This window comes from Zalophus californianus, chromosome 17, assembly GCF_009762305.2.
Source record: "Zalophus californianus isolate mZalCal1 chromosome 17, mZalCal1.pri.v2, whole genome shotgun sequence".
Classification (NCBI taxonomy): domain Eukaryota; kingdom Metazoa; phylum Chordata; class Mammalia; order Carnivora; family Otariidae; genus Zalophus; species Zalophus californianus.
The window spans coordinates 12,799,404-12,823,425 of NC_045611.1; the positions used below are offsets into that span (position 1 = coordinate 12,799,404).

Genomic DNA, 24,022 nt, shown 5'->3' on the forward strand with positions numbered 1-24,022 from the left:
CCACTCCTCACCACCACCACCCTGCGCCTGGGCTATAAATTCCCTCTCATTCATGCCGTGTCTCACCCTCCCTGAAAAATCCCATTGTAGTGGCCCCTATACCTATCCCGTGTGCCTTAACATCTCTACCATGTCGTTGAATAATTTTTTAACATTCCACATTCTTACCAACATATGGTAAGTTAATTTTTAATTTTAGTCATTCTAGCAGTGTGCAGTGGTATCACATTGTGGCTTTGATTTGCATTTCCTTAATAACCAGTGATTTCCAGCTCTTTTTCATGTGCTTATTAACCACGTTATCCTCTTTTGCAAAGTGTTCAAGTCATTCATACATTTTGACATAAATGTTGCAATTAAAAATGTCCTAAAGTAATACATTTTAAACTAAAATCTCTATTAAATCTATTCATCCACACATTAAAAAATATTTATCGAGAGGCTACTATGTGTCATGAATTTTTCTAGGTTCACAAATTCGCTGTGACTAAGAGATAAAATTTTTGCTCTTGCTTGAAGAGTTCATATTCTGGGGTGGGATACGAGAGATAGAAAGCAAACCGAAAGCAAACAAGGTGATTTTTGATGGTATGGAGATGCTCACTGAATATTAATGATAAAACGTTGGAAACAGGCGCCTGGGTGGCTCAGATGGTTAAGTGTCTGCCTTCGGCTCAGGTCATGATCCCAGGGTCGTGGGCTCCAGCCCCACATCGGGCTCCTGGCTCAGCGCAGGGCCTGCTTCTCCTTCTCCCTCTGCCTCTCTCCCTGCTCAGACTCTCTCCTCTCTCTCTATCTCTGTGTTTCAGATGAATAAATAAAATCTTAAAAAAAAAAAAAAAACGTTGGAAACAACCTATATCCTCAAGGTGACAGAGGTAGGGGAGTTAGGTAATTTATGTGATATGGCTTTGATGTATTATAATGCCATGAAATCGATAATTATAACATGAAAAAATACTTAGCCATATAATAAAAAGGTCAAATTTAAAATCGTATGTGTACGTTGTTTAGGTCTATGTAAAAACACCCGTGCTTTGATGCATATGAAGACTGGAAGGACCCAGAAGAAAAATATAACGCTGCTGTGTGTATTATTCGGAGTGGTGGAATTATGGGGGTCTAACGGCTCTTGGTTTCGTTTTGATTTTTGTTGTCTTACATGTCACCGCGTTCTTAACAGCAGAAACCGGCCATCTACAGCATTCTCACGGGACTTACCTTAAGTCTTTAGAATTCACAGAGACACGTGACAAGCTTAAAATAAAACATGGGTTACTTCACTGTGAAGTAAGGCAATAAAGTGAGGACTAAGAGTTTGACTTAGCAGAGCTTGGCGACTTCAAGGCGCGAAGAGAGTGCTCCCGGGGAAGTCTGAGGTAGACTCGCGTCGGCGGCGTACGACCAGAAAAGGCGACACCGCAGCGCATGCCCGGCGCGTCGCGGCGCGGAATAGTGACGCCTTGAGCAGGGCGGGAACTTACGTCACTTTCGGCACTACCGCTTCCGGTCCGTGTGGGGGAGGTTCTCGCGCAGGCCGGGGACTCAGGGCAGGTGTTGGCGCGCGTGCGGTGAATTTTTTCGCGAGTCGGCCTCCTTTCCCGCCGGATCATGGCCACCGACTCGTGGGCCCTGGCAGTGGACGAGCAGGAAGCGGCTGTCAAGTCGGTCAGTGGCTTCAGCTCCCCCGGGGCGAACGTAGCAGGGGCCCGAGCGGACCCCAATAGGAGCCCAGGGAGCTACCCGGGTTGGGCAGGCTTGTGGCCCACATCTCCGTAGAGTTTGCCGCCGGGAATCACGTAGCCCTGATTTGTGCCGGGGGCGAAAGAGACTAACGTCGGCCTTGTTCTGTTCATCTGGGCTAAAGACTTTTTTTGCCCTGTAGCAAAATTTGTTCCCACTTTGTATGTTTTTTTCTGTTGCACCCCCTTCTTGAGGGGGGAGGGTTGTGGGGAAATTTAGATGGTGATTCTCTTGTCTGTTTTCTGAGTGATTTGTGCTAAACATTTTTAGGTTTGCGCTTAACATGGTTGGCAGTTTGTAGATCTTTGAAGAATAAGAGATTCAGGTTTAGATTTGGTGTTTCAATCTACTGCCAATGGCAGGAGGCCCTACAAATTGTTTGGTTATGTTTGAAGTGATATTTAATTTCATATACTGGTTCTTTGATTAATGAAGATCCATCCGACTGGAAGGTAATTAGAGTGTAAACTGGTTTTCTGTTCTTATATCTTAGTTTAGGTTTGTTTAGTGATAATGCACTATTGATTTTAATAGTTTGTGTTTGGTAGTCTGAAGTCTTACAACTTTTTAATGGCTAAGTTACATTTCTTTTCCAGTCATCCTTGATTACTTTGGGAGGATTGTCAGTTTGTCACCAAATGTTATGGGCTAAATCCAGTGGAGTATAGGAAGAATCTTTATAGTCTAGATGGGAAGGTGAGAACGTGGGAAGTGCTGTGAAAATGGCAAGAATAATGTGGTAAGTGATCTCTGAGTGGGGAGAGGACGTTTATGAGTAGGGAATAGGGAAATTCCCTGTGAAGAAGTTTACATTTCAAATGGATGTTAGAGAATGAATCATTTAAGATAGAGGTGAATGGCATTTTAGGAGAAAATGCACAAAGGGGCTGGACTTGTCTAGAGAGCAAGAATCAACTCATTTTTGCTGTAGCCTAAGTTTATAGGTTGTAATAGTAGCTGTACAGAAAATACCGTATAGGGTGTACTTTGCAACGTTAACAGAAAAATTAGGAGAGACTTAATTTGGTCGATCTGGGGATTTTTCGGGAGGATATGGAACAAGATTAGATCTGAGAGCTGGTAAGATTTATCAAACTACAGAGAATATTAGAAGGAGTGATGTCCGAAGGAAAGGCAATTAGTGTGGCTGTTCCTCTAGCCCAGAGAGGGCGTCTCTAGCCCAGAGAGGGCGTATGTTGTTGGGTGGTGGAAGTGACAATGAAGAGACGGATTTAGGAGAATTATGGCAGTATAAAGAGCAGGATTTAAGAAAAAGGCAAAGGTTGCTGTTTGCAGTCGGGAGCCCACAGGTGGTATTAGTAAAATGCTAATAACAGGACTAGGGAAGTGGGAGGAAGGGCAGATTTGATATGGAGGATTGGCTCTTCTGATTTTGAAGTAAGGAGGACATCTTGGTAAGTACCTGTGTTGAGAATCCCCAAGAATAGTCCAAGTTCAGTGATTTCCTGGGAAAACTCACAGGACCTAGCATAAAATTGTACTCGCAGCTATGATTTATTACAATGGAAAGATACAAAGCAACATTTGCAAAAGGAAAAGGCACATCTGGCAGAGACCAGAGGAAAACAGCTTTCAAGAGTCCTCTCCTAGTGGATTTACATACTCAGCTTGATTAAGTCCTGCAGCAGCTAATTGTAACAGCACATGTGAAGTGTTGTCAGGGAAGCTCATTAGAGACTCAGTTCTCAGGGTTCTTTTTGGGGGAACCGGCACAAAGTCACCCTCTGCCTAGCAGGTACCAAAATTCCAGGTTTGCAGAAGGAAAGCAGGTGTTTAACATAAGTCACATGTTTTTCAAACAGTTTAGGTATAGCAGACCCCCTCAGCAGTTCTAGGAATGGTGGGAACCCTTCTGAAGTCCAAGTCCCCAGATGCAGGACAGCGGCCAACCTTGCAAGCTGGCTTTTCTAAGGATAGGAAACTGTTAGCTGTGTTAACTGTTTTCTGCACAGCACCTATCTTGCATTTGGAAATGTGGCATTGGAGTTCAGGAGAAGAATCAGGGCAGGTAATAAAACTGGCTGTTACCCACAAAGAAATCAAAGAGTATTACAAAGGATAAGGTTCTGGCACAGTAGGATTTAAGATCCACTGTTTCGCACCTAAAAGTTACTGAGACTTGTTTTCAAATCTTTTTAAGCCTATGACTACTCTAGCTATGATATTATGGATATTGTAAATATCCATACTTGGCATCTGGTTTTAATCACTCTGCTTCTCAGGAGGCTGGTATAAATAAATGTGTTAAGGCACTGCTTCCTAGGAGCATCCAGGTGGCTCAGTCGGTTGAGCGTGTGACTCTTAGTTTTGGCTCAGGTCATAATCTTGGGGTCGTGGGATCTAGCCCCGAGTCAGGCTCCCTGCTCAGAGCAGAGTCAGCTTAGGATTCCCTCTCTCTCCCTCCCCCCTGCTCGCGCAAGCTCTCTCTCTCTCAAAAAATTTTTACAAACAAAACATTGCTTCCTAATAGTTGGGGAAGACCACCCCCCCTTTTTTTTTATTTTACCATGTAGACTTGTGTAACTTAGCTTAAAAATTTATGATGTTAGGTTATCATGTGACTGTGCTCTCAAGTGTACAGGTAGTGAATGAAAATGACAGAAGATGACAGAGTACGCACAATGATAAAGATCTTATGGGACACCTGGGTGACTCAGTTGGTTAAGTGTCTGCCTTCGGCTCGGGTCATAATCCCAGCATCCTGGGATGGAGTCCTGCCTCAGGGAGCCTGCTTCTCCCTCTGCTTGCCACTCCCCCTGCTTGTGTGCACTCTCTGTCTCTCTCTCTGACAAATAAATAAAATCTTAAAAAAGATCTTAACTTACACACAGTGAGGATTTTTGTTTGGTTTAAGCTTATGTGGTCAAGGATGTACCTTGATTCTTCCCTGCATATAAAAATGGGTTTGGAGGGGAAGGAGCGGTATGTCCAGCAGTTTAGTTTCGATGCATTTTTAGGAACCCTGATAAAAGATTCTGAGAGTTTGAATTACTAGAAAGGACCTGATGCCAGTTCACTTGTCACTTTCATCTCTTCCAGCACAAATGGCTTCCTTAGCTACCTCTTTCTGGCCATATCACCAGTTTAATTCTTTCCCTTTCCCTGATCAGCCAAAAACAAAAACCCAAAGGCAACCCTAGGAATCTTTTAGAGACATAATCTGACCCTTTTGCAATTAGACTTGTCACAGAGGTAGATCTTAAAGCCTTGTTGAAGTGAGTGCGTAAGAGTTCACCCCTTCATGGATCAGGGACTCTGGGACTAACGGAAATTTAGCCACCCTTCAGAGCTACTCTGTTAATTTGGATAGAGGAAGGATGCTTTTATCATAACTGAAAACCTGTGTGTCCAGTGTCAAGGACACTGCCTTCTGTGAGAGGCATGATTAATAATCAGAAGGTTCCTCACTGAAGATGAATACAGAGTGAAAGAGAATGAGAATTGATTGGCCTGCCTCTTTCCCATGGTGGAGTTAAGTCTCTCAAGACAGGAGTACTCATCTGCCAGTAATTTTCCCCTTGAATGCAGCCAAATAAATGCTGACAAGTTCTTAGATCTTTCTAGCTTCTAAACACGTCATCTTTTGTTAGCACATATATTTGTCAAATTATAATACAATAGATTTGGTTATGGTTTCATAACCATATTTTCATCAGGCAGGCTTTGAGATTAATCAACTTGGTTGGTTTGGGGACTCCAGACTGTCTCATTTGCATTTTCAGCCCACCCCAAGATTAGTTGGCTTCTGTGGATCCCTGTGTATTAGCCTAAAAATGAGGGTTAATCAGTGGATAAGTTCTGGTATAAAATACCTTCTCTGTTATGTGCCAACCTTCCCACTGGCCTTGGGAAAGGGTGTCCATCTCCAGTAGTGTGTTGATTTGATTTTTCTCTGGAAGACCTGGTTTTCAAAAGAGATGAGATGATATCCCCCACGGTGTGAGGGTGGACTTCTCCCAAAGACCAAGAGCAGGGTCAGTTGAGGGGAGGAGGGAGGAGGAAATATTTCTAAACACCCTCAGGAAACAATTGTGGTTATCATAAGGATAATGAATGATTGCATCAGTTGAAGGATCATTGTGGGGGCAGGGGTTGGGGTCTAGCGCTTGATTTGGGGTGCTTCTCAGAACCTGACAACATAGCTTTATAATACCCTTTCTGTATCACACCCTTACTCTTTTTAAGATTTTTTTTTTAAGATTTTTATTTTATTTATTTGACAGAGACATAGCGAGAGAGGGAACACAAGCAGGGGGAGTGTGAGAGGGAGAAGCAGGCTCCCCGATGAGCAGGGATTCCCAGGACCCGGGATTGTGACCTGAGCCAAAGGCGGGCGCTTAAGGACTGAGCCACCCAGGCTCTCCCTCACACCCTTACTCTTAACAATACCTTGAATATGGAAAAATAGTTCTCATGAGATTGGAGACTTCATTACAAATGTATAAATTATTGCTCTGCTTGCACTTTCATTTGCAACCTAGTAAGCAAGTTTGCATTGACCAGCACTAGTGGCCAAAGTAAATAAATAAAAACCTTTCGTTCACGTTTCCAAAATATTCTAAATCAGGAGTATGAATTTGTCGATTTTTTCATCATAATAACTTTTTTAACTAACTCATAGTGGAGGTGGTTGATAAGGCAGGAAAGAAGGCTATAATTTAGGGCGCCTGGGTGGCTCAGTTGGTTGGGCGACTGCCTTCGGCTCAGGTCATGATCCTGGAGTCCCGGGATCGAGTCCCGCATCGGGCTCCCTGCTTGGCAGGGAGTCTGCTTCTCCCTCTGACTCTCTTCCCTCTCGTGCTCTCTCTCTCTCATTCTCTCTCTCTCTCAAATAAATAAATAAAATCTTTTAAAAAAAAAAAGAAGGCTATAATTTATTTGCTAAGTGTTACATTAATACAGTGTGGGTTTCAGGACTAAAAAGAAGGGAACTGTGAGTGTGTGTGCTATTGAAAGGCTATCATAGGTATTTAATGAAAGTAGATGTTCTAGAAAGAGCGTAAGGTGGAAGAAAAGTCAAACTTTTTCCATCTGCTCTGTTTAGTCCACCCCTGCCCACCCCCTTTAAGGTTCTTGAAGATAGGAAATGATGTCTTCACCCAAGCTTGTAGGAATTCTGCTTGAGCAGCACAGCTCCCTGAATATAGGTGCTGCTAGACTTTCACTAGGGAACTTCTCTTTGCTCAAGGGACTTCCTTTAATTGGGTCACATGCTTAACTCTGTTTCCTTTTATTCCCATTCAGATGAGTAATTTGCAAATCAAGGAAGAGAAAGTCAAACCAGATACCAATGGTGAGTCACTTGTAACTACTAGCTGGATACAAGCTATGTACACGCTCTTCTGCTTTGCCTTAGTAGCTGCAGTGTGAAAAGGCGCTTTCATTTAGCATAATGTTTGTCTCAAATACAGCACTGTATTTGAGAGCCAGTAGATTCGGTTGCATTACCGAAAAGGACACGTTAGTTTTCCAGATTTTATCTAGTCTCTGACTCCTGCCACTGTTCATTTGATAGTATTTCTTTAAATTTTTTTTTTGAAAAGTTAATCTGGGTTCAAAACTCAAAGTATAGGGGCGCCTGGGTGGCTCAGTTGGTTAAGCAACTGCCTTCGGCTCAGGTCATGATCCTGGAGTCCCGGGATCGAGTCCCGCATCGGGCTCCCTACTCGGCGAGGGGCCTGCTTCTCCCTCTGACCCTCCTCGCTCTCATGTACTCTCTTTCTCTCATTCTCACTGTCTCAAAATAAATAATAAAATAAATCTTTAAAAAAAAACTCAAAGTATAAACAGGTGAAAGGCTTCCTTTTTGTCCCAGATTGTCATTTAGCCATTCTTACTCTCTATTAGTTTGCTAGGACTGCCATGCCAGGTCACAAACTGAGTGGTTTAAACAGTCAAAGTTTATTGTCTTGTAGTTCTTGAGGCCAGAAGTCTGAAATCAAGGTGTCAGTAGGGTTGGTTCCTTCTGAAGGTTTCAGAACTTACGTTCAAGTCTTTAATCCATTTTGAGTTAATTTTTGTGTGTGGTTAAGTTAGTGGTTCAGTTCTGTTCTTTTACTATAGCTGTCCATTTTTCCCAACACCATTTACTGAAGAGACTGCTCTTTCTCTATTGTGTATTCTTGGCTCCTTTGTCATAAATTAGTTGACCATATATGCATGGGTTTATTTCTGGGTTCTCAGCTCTGTTCCATTGGTCAATGTGTCTGTTGTTATGCAAGTACCATACTGTTTTAATTATGTAGCTTTGTAATATGGTTTGAAATCAGGGAGCATGATGCCTCCAGCTTTGTTTTACTTTCTCAAGATTGCTTTGAAGCGGGGGGGGGGGGATTGCTTTGGTTTTTCAGGATTTTTGTGGTTCCATACAAATTTTTAAGTTGTTCTATTTCTGTGAGGAATGCCATTGGAATTTTGATAGGGCTTGCATTGATTCTGTGTATTGCTTTTGATATATAGACATTTTAACGGTATTCTTCCAATCCAGGAGTAAGGAAAATCTTCCTGTTTATTTGTGTCTTCAATTTCTTTCATTATTGTCTTACAGTGTTTAGTATAAAGGTCTTTCACCTCCTTGGTTAAATCGATTCCTAGGGGGCGCCTGGGTGGCTCACTTGGTTGAGCGACCGCCTTTGGCTCAGGTCGGGATTGAGTCCCACATCAGGCTCCCGGTTCCACGGGGAGCCTGCTTCTCCCTCTGACCCTCTCCCCTCTCATGCTGTTTCTCTCTCTCAAATAAATAAATAAATAAAATCTCAAAAAAAAAAATTGATTCCTAGGTATTTAATTATTTTTAACCCAATTGTAAATGGGATTGTTTTCTTAATTTCTCTTTCCAGTAGTTCATTATTAGTGTATAGAAACACACCAGATTTTTGTGTTTTGATTTTTGTATCCTGAACTTTACTAAATTCATTGATTGGTTCTAACACTATTTTGATGGCATCTTTAGGCTTTTTATATATAATACCATGTCATCTGGAAGTATTGACAGTTTTACTTCTTCCTTTCCAGTTTGGATGCCTTTTGTATCCATTTACATTTAATATAAATGGTGGGTTAAAGTTGATATGGTGGGTTTAGTTAAGCAGTTTCACTATTTGATTTGTTTCTCATAGTTTCTCTACCTCTTTTCCTGCCTTTTGGGTTAATTGAATATCTTAGAATTCCACTTTATCTGTTGGCATTTTAGCTATACTTTTTGCATTATTTTATGAACGTTTTAAAGATTTCTCCATATAGGGGTGCCTGGGTGGCTCAGTTGGTTAAGCAGCTGCCTTCGGCTCAGGTCATGATCCCAGGGTCCTGGGATCGAGGCCTGCATCAGGCTCCCTGCTCCTCAGCCTGCTTCTCTCTCTCCCTCTGCCTCCTGCTCCCCCTGCTTTTGCTTTCTCTGTCAAATAAATAAATAAAATCTTTAAAGATTTTATTTATTTATTTGACAGAGACAGAGATAGTGAAAGCAGGAACACAAGCAGCGGCGTGGGAGAGGGAGAAGTGGGCTTCCACCCGAGGAGGGAGCCCGATGTGGGACTCAATCCCAGGACCCTGGGATCATGACCCAAGCCGAAGGCAGACGCTTAACGACTGAGCCACCCAGGCGCCCATAAATAAAATCTTTTTTTTTTTTAAAGATTTTATTTATTTATTTGAGAGAGAGAATGAGATAGAGAGAGAGCATGAGAGGGGAGAGGGTCAGAGGGAGAAGCAGACTCCCCGCTGAGCAGGGAGCCCGATGCGGGACCCGATCCCGGGACTCCAGGATCATGACCTGAGCCGAAGGCAGTCGCTTAACCAACTGAGCCACCCAGGCGCCCCAAATCTTAAAAAAAAAAAAAAGACTTCTCCATATAAGTCTTGCATATTTTTTGTTAACTTCATTAATCTGGGTGCAGGATTTCATCTTTTTAGTTGCTATTATAAATAGTATCTTTTCAGTTATATTTCTGTACTTATGAAAGCTACTGATACCTATTTTGTACCTAGCATTTTTATCTTTTGCTGAGATATGTTATTTTGTAGTCATTTTTCAGTTAATACCTAGTCCTGTAGGCTTATAATCCTGTAATCCACAAAAAATAATCATTTTATCTCTTTTAATTTTTAGTATTTTTATTTTCTTCTCATGTCTGATTGTTTGCTAAAATAATAGTATATTTTAAAATAGGGTAAGCAAGTCAGAGGTGACATATTCTGAGCCCTGTGAAGTTAGCAACATATCTAGAAAGTTGAAATTTTCTTATGTGCTTTCTAGGAATAAAAACCCATTAAATATAAAGAAATGCCAAATATTTATGTTTTCATCACTTACATAAGATTTAGTATTTCTGTTGTCACACCTTTTGGGTGGGTTTGAAATTTGCCTTTCTTATGATGACACCTGTTTTCTTGTGTAGGTGTTATTAAAACCAGTGCCACTGCAGAGAAAACAGAAGAAGAAGAGAAAGGTAATTACTTTTTAAAACTCTGTAGCAAGAAACAGCGTATGACCCAGGATTTGCCTTTCTGGAGCCCAAGGCACTAGATCGAAGAGATGAGGAGGAATCACAAAGGAGATTGAGAAATAGATAGAAGGAGAACCAAAAGAGAGGGGTATCCAGAAACCAGAAGAAGGAAGTGTTTCAAAAGTAGTAGTCAAATATAGGTAATAAATTGATTAAGAAAAGTATAAACATGGGGTGCCTGGGTGGCTCAGTTGGTTAAGCGACTGCCTTTGTCTCAGGTCATGATCCTGGAGTCCCGGGATCGAGACCCACATCGGGCTTCCTGCTCGGCGGGGAGTCTGCTTCTCCCTCTGACCCTCCCCCCTCTCATGCTCTCTATCTCATTCTCTCTCTCAAATAAATAAATAAAATCTTAAAAAAAAAAAGAAAGTATAAACATGGACTGTTCACTTGATTTAGCAGTGTAGAAGCCATTGGTGTGCTCAACAAGGGCCTTTGAGGTCAAGTGCAGAGGCTAAATACAAGAGCCTATTCAGTGTATATTCAGCAGAAGGGGAGGACAGGAAGTGGGGACAGTGAGTGTAGACAGCCTTTTCAGGGAATGTCCTATAAAGGGGAATAGAGAAATGGGGCAGCAACTGGATGGGGGATAAAGGAGGAAGCAGGTTTATAATGAGAAGTTAAAATGCATGCACATGCAACGGGGGAGTGTTCCAGTGTAGGGGGAAACTGATAATGCAAAGAGTTAGTGTGGAGAGAAATATCCTTATAAGCAAGAGGGTCTGGGACCTGTTGTACCAATGCAGGGGTTAGCCTTGAGCACAGGCTGTTCATCCCAGGTTACCGGAGGGAACGTAGAGAATCTGTGCCCAAATGCAGGTGGGTGTGTAGGTGTGTTACCGCAGTGTGTGGAGGTGCTTCTGATCACTTGTACTTCTCTGTGAAGGAAGACACAGGTTCATCAGATGAGTGAGAAGGTGGAGGTGGAGATCTGAGAAGAGTGAATGAGTGGAGAATAGAAACATGAAGACTTACAGGGCAGGGCAGCCCATTTGAGTCTAGTGGTCAAGAATCTAAAGTGAGACCTGTCGGTGTGATTGTTTTTCTCCAGCCATGCTCGGCTGCCCTGGTGCTGGTACAGAGCCAGGGAGAAAGAGATTTCACGAGGGTGGGTTTGTCAAATGAGTATGAAGACAACCTGCTGGTTTCTTCCTGACAGAGGACAGAGCTGCCCAGTCCTTACTCAACAAGCTGATCAGAAGCAACCTTGTGGATAACACAAACCAGGTGGAAGTCCTGCAGCGGGACCCAAACTCCCCGCTCTACTCAGTGAAGTCCTTTGAGGAGCTTCGGCTGTGAGTGTCTGTTCCCTGAACAGCTGTTCCTTGTTGGTCCCGCCTTTCTAAAACTTAGCATCTCAGAGCTCTTTTGGGAATTTTACTTTCTATCTGTTTTTTAAAGAATCTTAATGTATTTGCTTCTTTGACTAGTTAATAAATCACATGATTCAAAAGTGAGAAAGTATGGAAAAGTTTACGGTGATGGTTTCCCTCCCACCCTTGTCTCTTGGCTACCCAGTTCTCCTCCTCTTGGGAGGGATTTTTAAATGCCACAAATTTATTCATCATAGCTGAAAGTCTTTTTTCTTTTATGCTCTTAGAACTTTCAATAAAATATTGGCTGACAGGTGATTTCTGGATGTCAGGAACATTTCTTATTAGGTAAGCCCTTTTGTTAGACTACAGGGTTTACGGTCTTGAGAACACTTTATCTGCTTTTACATAATCGATCAAAAGAGTCTATGCAGGATTCCCAGTACCTACAGCGGAAAGCAGCCTTCAATATTCAGGAATTAAAAAAAAAAAATTCAGAACCTGGAATTAAGCCACAAGGGAGCACGTTTACGGCACTGTGCTAAGAATGACTTCTAACATCTCTTTATTTTAAAGGCAGAATTACGGAAGGTCATACCAAGTTTTTTGTTTCCCTCAGCATATTTAGTAAAGAAGTTTTATGAATCCCTGGTTTATGTACATGCTACTCTGCTGGGTGTCATGAGTAACATAAGACATAACTACCATTCTTGCTGCCTGCCAGGACCGGAATCATAGAAAAGAGCTGGTGAATAAAAAAGTGGTGGAATTAATAGATTCTTTGCCTTATCAGTAAAATCTTTAGTATGCCCACTGTGGGCAAATAGGCGCTACATTCTTGCCAACTTACTACCACTGCTTTAGAGTAAGAGACATTTAAAATATGAGAGCTAACTAAAACCAAATCAAGTCATTAATGAAGTGATAGCTAAGAACAAATTTTTTAAAGCACAGCTTTTTTTTTATTGTTCTCAGGAAATTATATTTTTCTATGTGTATTTCCTCTATCAGGGGCTTCATTCAGTGAATCTGTCATCTCTGCTTCTGTTTATAAACTATATCAGGGCAGTGAGATGTGCTCTTTTGTTTCCTGAAGTGACAGTTTGCTTTTCCAAGTATTGATGGGTTTTAATCCCCTTTTCATTTAAAGGACTTGAGTTCTCAGTCCAGCCAGTGAGGAACTGTCCTCTCTGAAAAGTCAAGTTCTCTCTGATTTAGTAGTCGTTGGCTAGAGGAAACAAAGAATGAAATCTAAGTTGCCTTGGTTTGTTTTGTACTTAAAATTTTTGAATTAACCTGCAAAATGAGAGAAAAAAGATGAACCACTGGAAGCTCTTGGGTCATTTGGATCTTCATTCAGTTGTGACTTTGTTTCCTTAGCAACCAAATCAAAATCTGCTGAGCTTCATAGCCTTTTCTTCCAAACAGAAGACACCAAAGGTTATGCTTTCAGAGGTCTTTGTTTCTGAGAACCAACATATGCCAGAAGAATTTGCCACTTAGAGAGCCTGTTTACTCCAAGGAAGGCTCAGAGGACAGAAGTCTTGACTTGGTTTGACTTTTCTTTACAATCTGGTGGGATTTTTGTTGAACACCCTGTCAGTGTGGAGGTAGCAGGGAACTTATTGTAAATGCGATGGAAGAACAACTTTAGTTGATATTTGTTGTGCAGCTACTTACATAAGCTGGTGCTTTCCTGTGATTTTTGACTAGACATAATAACTAAATATGAGCATTTGGAAAGTTCAGTATGGTATTTGAACACTCCTACCTCTTTACTGTAAATCAGGTACTAGAAACTGGTTGAATCAATTTTCTCATTTCTTGATTGTCCTGAGTATTTGCACAGCTGGCTTTGGAAGGACCATGGAATAAAAAATGACTGTGGTTCAATTTAACATCTACCCCAAGAAATTAAAACTGAATCTCATTCCTTAAAGGGACTTCTATATCCCAGTGGTATAGTAAGCAGTATATTTTTAGATATGCCTTTTATAATTCATTTTATGCAGATTATAAAGTTTATATGAATTAATACATACCATTCTTGTGATATCCAGGGAACATTTGTCCTTCAAAGCCAGTCATATTTGTGGGTCTGCTGAAAGCATGAATTTCTCCAAGAACGGAAACTAGTCTGTATTTTCGGAATTGCACAACAGTTGCAGATTAAGGGGCACCTGGGTGGCTCAGTCAGTTAAGCGTCTGCCATCGGCTCAGGTCATAATACCAGGGTTCTGGGATCGAGCCCCGCATCAGGCTCTCTGCTCAGCAGGGAGTCTGCTTCTCCCTCTCCTGCTGCTGCTCCCCCTGCTTATGCTCTCTGTCAAATATAAATAAAATCTTAAAAAAAAAAAAGTTGCAGATGAAGATTTAGTAGGGAGAGATGGTGGCTTGGTTTCATTTTAGATATTTTTTAAGGCATTTGAAAAATATGTCTGACAAAGATAGGAAGCTTTATACTTTGCTAGATTTAGGAAAGATAAAATTCTAGGCTTTTAAAACAACGTGAACAACTAGGAATCCATCCTCTCTCTTCCTGGACTTCTAGGAAACCACAGCTTCTCCAGGGAGTCTATGCCATGGGCTTCAATCGACCATCCAAGATACAAGAGAACGCATTACCCATGATGCTTGCTGAGCCGTGAGTATGCAGACCTCGAGTGTACTTCTTCAGGATTTGGTTTAATGTCTTACACCAATAACTGTTACTGTTCTTGAGAACAAGATGGGATGTTTGGGACAGCATGTTTCTTCAGGGAAACCACTTGAGCAAGTGCAGAGAGAGTCAGTTAGAATTTGGTACAGCTTCTCCCTTTCCCACTTAACCGTAAAAACTGATGGGGCACCTGGGTGGCTCAGTCAGTTGAGCCTCCAACTCCTGGTTTCAGCTCAGATTATGATCTCAGGTCATGATCTCAGGGTTGTGAGATCGAGCTCCACATAGGGCTCCACACTTAGCACGGAGTCTGCTTGAGATTCTCTCCCTTTCCCTGTCCCTCCCCCTCTGCTCCACTCCCCACTCACACGCCCACTCACATGCACATGCTCTCTCTCTCTCTCAGATAGATAAATCTTTTTAAAAATTTAAAAAAATTTTAGAAACCTAATGTAGAAGAGGGCACCTGGCTAGCTCAGTTGGTAGAGCATGTGACTATTGATGTTGGGGTTGTGGGTTCAAGCTCCATATTGGGTGTAGAAATTGCTTTAAAAAATAAATAAAAATCTTTAAAACAGGGGTGCTTGGGTGGCTTAGTCAGTTAAGCGTTTGCCTTCGGCTCAGGTCATGATCTCAGGGTCCTGGGATGGAGCCCTGCATCGGGCTCCCCCTGCTCATGTGTATGCACTCTCTCTCCCTCTCTCTCTCAAATAAATAAATAAAATCTTTTTTAAAAAAATTTAAAACAAAACTGATAGAGAAAGCTAATGTTGTTATTCTCTGCAATTTTAAAAATCGGGTTTTTTTAAAAAAGGATTTCTTTATTTGAGAGTGCACATGAGTGGGTGCAGGGAGTGGCAGAGGAGGAGACAAACTCTAGTAGACTTCTAAACTGTAGATAATTGGCATCCTACTTTATGTAGTAACCTTTTCCATTCAACTCTTTTTCTTATTTAATGACAAAAATTGAGGCGCCTGGGTGGCTCAGTCAGTTAAGCATCTGCCTTCAGCTCAGGTCATAATCCTAGGGTCCTAGGATCGAGCCCCGCATCGGGCTTCTTGCTCTGCGGAGAGCCCACTTCTCCCTCTCCTCCCCACTTGTGCTCGCTCACTGTCTCTCCTCTCTCTCTCAAATAAATAAAATCTTAAAAAAAAAAAATTGTACCTATTTCTCTGACTGGGTTATGTGAAGTAAAATGTGAAAATTCCCTCTAAAGCATCTGTTTGACTTGGTGTCTTGCATTTTCATAAAGAAGGGAAAGGGAACACACAGAGGGAGCCAAGTCTTGGAGACACATTATAGCTCTGCAGAAAATGTCTTCGGGGATTTGCCTTGGCACAGATTTTACTCTGCAGTGTTAATTTCCATGGGCCCCCTAGGGTACAAAATTAGGACACTCTTGTCTGTGCTGGAGTCTAGAGTGAAGATTTCTTGGTGTGAACCCATCTAAATCACTATGTCCTTTAATATTTAAGCAGTTTTTTGACAACATATAAAAAATTTATCATTGTGCTCGGTGCGGAAAACCTGAATTAAAGGGAGAAAGCTCCGTATGCCTACCACCCAGACAGAACTTTTTGACACTGTATTTATACAGTGTCAATACAATATATATTTAATATTTAACCAATATTATTTTCATTTCTGTTCTTCCTTGATCTAGCCCACAGAACCTGATTGCCCAGTCTCAGTCTGGTACTGGTAAAACAGCTGCCTTTGTCCTGGCCATGCTCAGCCGAGTGGAACCAGCAGAGAGATACCCCCAGGTGAGGGCTAGGGGATCCTGAGGGCCTGGCTTGCCTGCCCTGGGAAAGGCAGTGCCATCTGGTGGGCGGTTAATGAGGGTGCCCCTAAAGGGGTCAGAATGTTTCCTGTGGCTCAGGCAGAGCACTGAGCACTAGGCCACGATCTGGGTAGAATTCATTCGGAAGCAGCGGTCTTAAACAGTGGCTTCCGAAGGCATCCACCCAGCCAGGGCTCGCTGCTAAAGGCAACCTGGGTGGAGAGGATGTGGTTCCCTGCACTTTTGAGTAGTGATTAGATCAGCATATTGTTGCTTTAGGGCCTGTTTAGTACTAAGAGGCTCTCCTAAACTCAACCTTTATGATCTCCCTGTCAGTGTTTGTGCCTCTCCCCAACATATGAGCTGGCTCTTCAAACGGGAAAAGTGATTGAGCAAATGGGCAAATTTCATCCAGAACTAAAGCTTGCTTATGCTGTTCGAGGCAATAAATGTAAGTATAAAGGGGTGAGACCTAAGCAGTGAGCAGGATAGGGTGGTTGGGTGTTTGAATTTTGAAGATGTGATGATGATATTAAACTTTCTGGTTCAGTTGACCTTAGGGCCCACTGCATTACTTTCAGCAAATCTGTTTTAAACTTGCTATTTAACAGTTGTTTCTACTCTTAAAAGAAGATTTTGAGTTGTAAAAATCTTTGCATGGGTCATGGATTTCTTAAAGTCTGGTATTCTTCACTGAGAAAACAGGGTTTTGAATTCAGCATGCAGAGTTCTGGAAGCTGCTTATTCCTAACAAGGGATTAGTAGGTGTGAGGATGGTAGGTTGGAGTCATATCCCTTTGTTTAAAAACAAGCACAGCTTTAGTAAGAGTAAACTAGAAGGACATACAGATAACTTGGTGTCATCAAAACCAGAAATCCTTCCACCAGTTTTTTCTCCCTTTTGTTCTACAGAATGTAATGTAGAGAACATGGATTAAAGTAGAGAGGAGGGGCAGGTAGAAAACAGTTCATTAAAAAAGTTATCACAGTATATAAAACTACAAGTCAGTAAGGAAAAAGTAAGCAGTCTAAATAGGAAAAGAGGCCCAGTTGAACAGACACTTCACAAAAGAAGGGATTCAGATGTCCAGTAAATATGAAGAGATGATAAATAAACCTCATTTGTCATCAGAGAAATCTAAGTTAAAACCACTATATGCCTCACAGGTGGACAGAAATGATGAAGTCTGATAATGTTAAGTCTTGATGGAGACGTCCAAGAATGAATGCCCATACATTCCTGCTGGGGGGTATACACTGGTATAGTTACTTTCTGGAAGCAGTTTGGCATTGCTTAGAAAAAGTACGGACAGACCTTCCTTTGACCAGCAGTTTATAATTGCCTGGAGCAGTGATTCTCAAACTTTTGGTTTCTTATACTCTTAAACATTACTGAGGACTCCAACGCGTTTTTGTTTATACAGGTTTTATCTGTTGATATTTGCCATATTAGAAGCTAAAATTAAGAAATTTTTAAAGAACTCACTTTTGAAGAATATGAAGACAATCTGGCCTTTCAAATAATTTTAGATACCCTTTTTGGATGCTACACCAAAACTTACCAAGTGGTAATTACTTAAGAGTTAGTTCCAGTCTGGAAACTGAAATCTTGTTACTGAATTTTTCGTACCGTTACATTAAAATACCTTGGTCTCTTGGAAACTGTCTTACTGAGTTACACAGTTCTAAGTGTTGAGACATCTTACCATACAAACTTTTTAAATTGCTTGCCCTAATATTACCACCAAACTCATCAGAGGACTTCATGTACATCAAGAAATTCAAACTTAGTGGCACATACAAGTCTTCCAAAATGCTAATTTTCTCTCGAAAGCTTAAGTGTTATTGTGGCAGCAAATACAGTGGATTGTTTTCATTGAAGAAACAGCCTGTTCATTTTCAAGAAAGTGGATATCAAATTCCCGGCTTCGTTTTCTATAGTTTGTCAGTCCACAGAGAGAAATGGCTCATTCAGCTCACCACACGATCACAGAGCTTTTCCTGGAGAAAACCATGCTTTGGCATGCAGCAAAACTACCTTACCCAAAAGTTACTAGGTTGATTATGTAATTTGTGTGTTTATTTGATGCCTCACACTGGTGGGTACATCTAAGTGAAGTTACCAGAATCTTGTAACAACATATATCTTCTCTAGATTATTTTGTAATAAATGGGACTTCACTATGTGTGAAGGGTTAATATATTAACTGTACTTACTTTTATACTTATACTTATTTCTTAAAAGTTCAGTTTGGACTTATGGGCAGTGGAAGTTGAGAACTACAATGTGTTTGAGTTAATTCAAAATTTTTCTAGTGGGTCGCTGATGAATTTCTAATAAAAGACCCTTCTTCTGAAATTTTAAATTTTGTTTTTAAAATAGTTAACACATTTGCATGTTTAAATTGAAAGGCCATGTGGTAGAAATTTCTTTCTCCTATACCCCCAACCACCTAGTTCTCCTTCCTACAGGCCCTCAGTACTAACCAGTTTCTCATGTGGCACACCAGAGATATTCTGTGTGGCTCCAGGCACATAGTATGTATAAATATGTTAACATGTGTACACTTACACATGGACATGTGTTACATGTATTCTTTTTTGCATCTTTTGGTATGCAAACTGCTCTGCAACTTTTTTTCACATTTAATAATGTATTTTGGAGATTGTTCCATATCAGTTCCTAAGCAGTTTTTTACTTTTACTGGCATCATCCATTTGGTGTATCATATTTTGCTTCATTAGTTACCTTTTGATGCTTGCATATCCTTGCATATGTGTTATTTCACACATGTTAATATACACACAGGGTAATTCTTAATCATGGAGTATTGGTCACAGGCTGTGTGCATTAGTAATTTTGATAGATGGTTGTGCCAGGTTCAGCTCCCACCAGCTATAAATCGAGAGTAACATGTTTTTTAAACCAGAGAATTTGTACTTAGAAAAACTGTCTACACATTAGAATGTCTAACAAAGCAAAAACTCATTGGACCAGGATCCTGGGACTCAAAACTACAATTGAAGAAAAATCTGTGAACCGTGAGTGAATGTATGCTGTGAAGTGAGTAAGAATGGCACTGAGGAGAATGAGTGGGATGCTGTTGAATCACAGGAGGAAGCAGGAAGGGGACTTGGTGCTTATTGAGGGTTCACTTCAGAGGATTGAATCCTGACCACGATGCGGGGAGATGGGTGCCATTGTGCCTACTTTACAGTAGAAGAACCCAAGACTTTTGGATAACACTCCTGTGTGTATGTTTTGACATCTGGAATTAACTTGTTTTACTAACTCTGGAAGGACGGGCAAGGCTTTGATTTCCAAAGCTGGTTTTGCCATGGAAATACCCACAGAAAACATCTTGTCTCCACAGTGGAAAGAGGTCAGAAGATCAGTGAACACATTGTCATTGGCACCCCTGGGACTGTTCTGGACTGGTGCGCCAAGCTCAAGTTCATCGACCCCAAGAAGATCAAGGTGTTTGTGCTGGATGAGGCTGACGTGATGATAGCTACTCAGGGCCACCAAGATCAGAGCATCCGCATCCAGAGGTAGGAACTCTTGAGCCAAAAGGAACTTCTCAGCCTCCTGATCTGCAGCATCTTTTCCTTTTACTTCAAACACCTCTTCTTGCTCCTGTCAGGTTCTTTACTTTAGTACTTCCGGAAGCATTTGTTCGATGGGCTGTTTCCTCATCAGCACTGACCGTGGGTTGAGGAAGGAGACTTAAGGAATCTAACACCAGCCCCATTCCTGCCCCATGGCTGCACTCACCTCCTCCCTGCTGTTCTCCTCCCCCTTTTGCCACTTTCCTGGGCATGTAGACCATGCAAGCCGGGGCGGCTTTCTTCTGTTCCTTCCAGGGAAAGACTCGGGATCATGCCACATACCTGGGTCTTCCCTTGCAGGATGCTGCCCAGGAACTGCCAGATGCTGCTTTTCTCTGCCACCTTCGAAGACTCCGTATGGAAATTTGCCCAGAAAGTGGTCCCAGACCCAAACATTATCAAACTGAAGCGCGAGGAGGAGACACTGGACACCATCAAGCAGTATTACGTCCTGTGCAATAACAGAGATGAGAAGTTCCAGGCCTTGTGTAACCTCTACGGGGCCATCACCATTGCTCAGGCCATGATCTTCTGCCATGTGAGTAGCAGTGGAGGCGGCAGGGCTGCCGGGGGAGGAGCTGCACTGGAGGGGGTGCCTGCCCCTCCTCTCAGCCCGCTCCCCGTCAGTGCTGAGGAGGACCAGGTGCCCTGTGTGGCCAGAAAGGAATGGTTTGTGAAGATGCAACATAGTTTCATCTTAGTATCCTGAGGTATAAGTGGCTTCAAAATCGAGTAGTATCCTGAGGTATAAGTGGCTTCAAAATCGAGTAGTATCCTGAGGTATAAGTGGCTTCAAAATCGAGTCCCTAGGGGTGCCTGGCTGGCTTAGTAGAGCATGCACGTCTTGATCTTGGGATCATGAGTTTAAGCCCCACATTAGATCTAGAGCTTACTTAAAAAAAAAAAAAAAATAGGGACACCTGGGTGGCTCAGTTGGTTGGGCAACTGCCTTCGGCTCAGGTCATGATCCCGGGGTCCTGGGATCGAGCCCCACATCGGACTCCTTGCTCCTTGGGGAGCCTGCCTCTCCCTCTGCCTGCCGCTTCCCCTGGTAATGCTCTCTCTCTCGCTCTCTCTCTGTCAAATAAATAAAACCTTAAAAAAAAAAAAATACCCTCTTCATATACCTTCATTTCTCAAATGTTTCCTTCTCTCCAGACCCGCAAAACAGCGAGCTGGCTGGCAGCAGAGCTCTCAAAAGAAGGCCACCAGGTGGCCCTGCTGAGTGGCGAAATGATGGTGGAGCAGAGGGCTGCGGTGATCGAGCGCTTCCGAGAGGGCAAAGAGAAGGTGCTGGTGACCACCAACGTGTGTGCCCGCGGTGAGCAGGGAATGCGTCTGTCCGCCAGGCCCCGGGTCGCCAGGGAAGTCGTCCTGTACGGGGCACTCTGCTGGTTTGAGGGAGTCCACATGGGGTTGGTGCTGGAGAGACTGGATTCCCCAGCAGATAAGAACCGTCACAGAAGCCAGGGGCCCCGATGCTGGAAGGCCACGCACCAGCATCTCACTGGTTCAGGACGGTGCTTGCTCTCTCTGGGGCCCCCACTGAGGTTCTGGCTGCATCTCCAGGTACTGGTGTCTAGCAGAGGCTCGCTCACTGGCGGTGTAATTTTGTTAGCACCTGCCCAAGTTCTCTTTTTCCCTCTGGGTTCCGCTGCGTGCCCCCATCCCCGAATCCCACAGCCGGCCTGCCCCAGACTCTTCCTTCCACCTGAAGCTGGTGCATGTCGGCCTCGCTTGGTTGGCAGTGGTTTTCGTCTCCCGTCCTGACTCCTCTCCACCTGTCTTTCATGCAGGTATTGATGTCGAACAGGTTTCTGTCGTCATCAACTTTGACCTCCCCGTGGACAAGGATGGGAACCCGGACAACGAGACCTACCTGCACCGGATCGGGCGCACGGGCCGCTTTGGCAAGAGGGGCCTGGCAGTGAACATGGTTGACAGCAAGCACAGCATGAACATCCTCAACAGAATCCAGGAGCATTTTAGTGAGTGTTTGGGAGTGGCCTCCGCCAGGGCCCTTTCCTTACAGGGAAGTCCAAGGGAGGGGAGGAAAGGGGGTTCTCCCGTGGCCCCGAGAGAAGCCTGTGTCCCTGTTAACAGTCCCCTCCTTTCCTACAGTATGGAAGTCTCAGAGCACACCTGGCGAGTTTTCAGGGCCAGGGACTCGAATGACAGTGCCCCCCTGGCCAGGCTGAAGGGCCTAGGGCTCTGTCCCTCGCGCAGGCACCGGGAGTCTTTGGGGTCAAGGGAAAGATGGCTGTGGCCAGAGGCATGGCCCCGTTCCTAGGCTGGGCAGAACCGTGTGTGTTTCCCCTCTCCCTGCCGTGCTCTCCCTTCCCTAGGGGTGTGTCTCCATGGGAGCCCCGCGTTGATTTCTCTCTGAATTCTCGTTTTTCTCCCCAGATAAGAAAATAGAAAGATTGGACACGGATGATTTGGACGAGATTGAGAAGATCGCCAACTGAGACGCTCCACCAGTCGCCAGTGCCCACCCCCGGCACTCCGCCTGCACGGGAGACCGGTGCTTTCACGGCACAGGGCTCGACAGTCACCACAAAGACAAAGGCAGAGGAGAGAGAAACTACCTACCTCATTTTAAATTACGTTTGGACTAGACAAAAATTGTGCAACTGATGGGGGAAGGTAGAAGGAAAATTTTGCATTTCGGAAAATGTAGTCCTCCCCCTGCCACCCCCCCCTTAAGCCATGGTTTTTCCCCATCTTTATAATAATCTGGTCGCTATGGATAATCGCTGAGCCTAGGATCCCCTGCTTGTTTTGTTGCTGGGGTGATAGGACCAACCCCTACCCCTGCAGAAATGGTAGATGTAGAGCGTGGGAGAGGCTTCATAGCACAGGCGTGTGAGCCCCACTGCACGGATGGAATGTGGGGAGCAGCGGCAGAGAGACCCTTGAGCTCTCCCCCTTCTCGGTCCCTGACTGGAGACCTGCCACCAATGTCTCCTGCCCTTGGGGCCATCTTCCTTCTCCTGAATCCAGAGATGTTCCTGCTGATCCCTTTTACCTCTGTTCTCTGTGCCAGAGGATGTCCGTTTCTGGGTGAGCATCTTGGGTACTTTTGTAAACCTCCGATTTAGAGAGAAACACGGAAGTCAGTGCATCTTCAGAGAGATTGGTCTGGCAAGGGTAGGTGAATCCTTTGAGAATCTGGGCCTTCCTCTTCCTGCAGTTCTGTGTTTGCTCAGGCACTGGGAGTCAGTCATGGCGGCCAGGAGACACTGGGTGAGTTTCTGACACACCCCTGGCCACGTGAGTTGATTCTTGTCCATGGGGTGTCACACTGTGCCTGGAGGCAATCAGCAGAGTTTGGAAAGGAAGTTATGACCAAGTGAAAACTCTGATAGTGCTCTTTATCTGTAATAGTGGACCTGTTGGTTACCTTAATTCAGAGGTCATCTGTATGAATAAGGACAGATAAATTTGAGCTATACCCATCATTCATTATGTTCAGAAATTTTAAAGTAATTATGAAAGGCTTTACTAATCATGATTCATTTTTATTTGTATTTTTCTGCTAATTAGACTAATATATGCTCATTAAAAAGGTGTGTGTGTATGTATATATACATATATAAGGTGCAAGTGCTCTCTATCCCCACCTCTGTGGAATCACCGTTAGCATTTTGGTGAACATTTGATATATTTCCTTCTGTTTACATACCCACTTTTTTACAAAAACGGGAACATCCTATTCAGGCTTTTGTGCACCCTGCCTCTTAGCAGCGTATCTTGGACATGTGACATGTCCTGCACACAGGCCCACCTCACTCTTGGCAATGGCATTGCTCTAGCATTAGCTGCCCCAGCGTTTAGTTCATGGCCCCTCTAGTGACAGGCACAGGAGGTGGGCATGGTGCCACAGCGTGCAGCCTCACTCACCTCTGCCCTGTGAAAGTCGCTGTAGGATCTATTCCTGGAAGTACAGGTGCTGGGTCAGAGAGTGGAGACCTTTATGATTTTAATCCGTTCCCAATTTACCCTGCCAAAAAGTTTTTACCAATTTACATTATTGTAGTGATATGAAAATACCTATTTTGTTTCCTACTTGCCAATCCTCTATATTATCAATTTTTACAAATTTGCCAGTTTGAGTAGCAAAAATAAATGGCATCATTGCATTTTGTCTTTAGTGAGCTTTGGCAAAGTTTCAGTTTATTGGATATTTGTATTTTGTCTTTTGGGGTGCTGCCCATTCTTGCCTCATCATTTTACTATTGGATTGCCAGTCCGTAATGATTTTAAGCCACTGCTATTTTAAGGAAATTAGACATCTTAAGTGGCGGATGTTTTCCTAGTTTGTCTTTACAAACTCATTTTTCATAACATTACACGAAAGTTTAATTTTAATGTTACTTGGATTTCATT

At 43.1% G+C, this 24,022-nt stretch overlaps 1 protein-coding gene across 2 annotated transcripts; it reads left to right on the forward strand.

Annotated features, from left to right (window-relative positions):
• The first annotated feature begins 1,506 nt into the window (after positions 1-1,506).
• Positions 1,507-23,786, forward strand: DDX19A (DEAD-box helicase 19A). 2 transcript variants are annotated; one of them, XM_035725099.1, is made up of 12 exons: positions 1,507-1,668; positions 7,009-7,057; positions 10,161-10,211; positions 11,428-11,563; positions 14,133-14,225; positions 15,905-16,007; positions 16,361-16,475; positions 19,399-19,576; positions 19,934-20,171; positions 20,792-20,954; positions 21,430-21,621; positions 22,040-23,786. In XM_035725099.1, the coding sequence occupies exons 1-12, from the start codon at positions 1,612-1,614 to the stop codon at positions 22,099-22,101; spliced, it is 1,437 nt and encodes a 478-aa protein (XP_035580992.1). In that variant the 5' UTR covers positions 1,507-1,611; the 3' UTR covers positions 22,102-23,786. The 2 variants fall into 2 exon arrangements, with proteins under 2 accessions (XP_035580992.1, XP_035580993.1); XM_035725100.1 differs by lacking the exons at positions 1,507-1,668; positions 7,009-7,057; positions 10,161-10,211; positions 11,428-11,563 and adding an exon at positions 11,892-11,929.
• Positions 23,787-24,022: the final 236 nt, after the last annotated feature.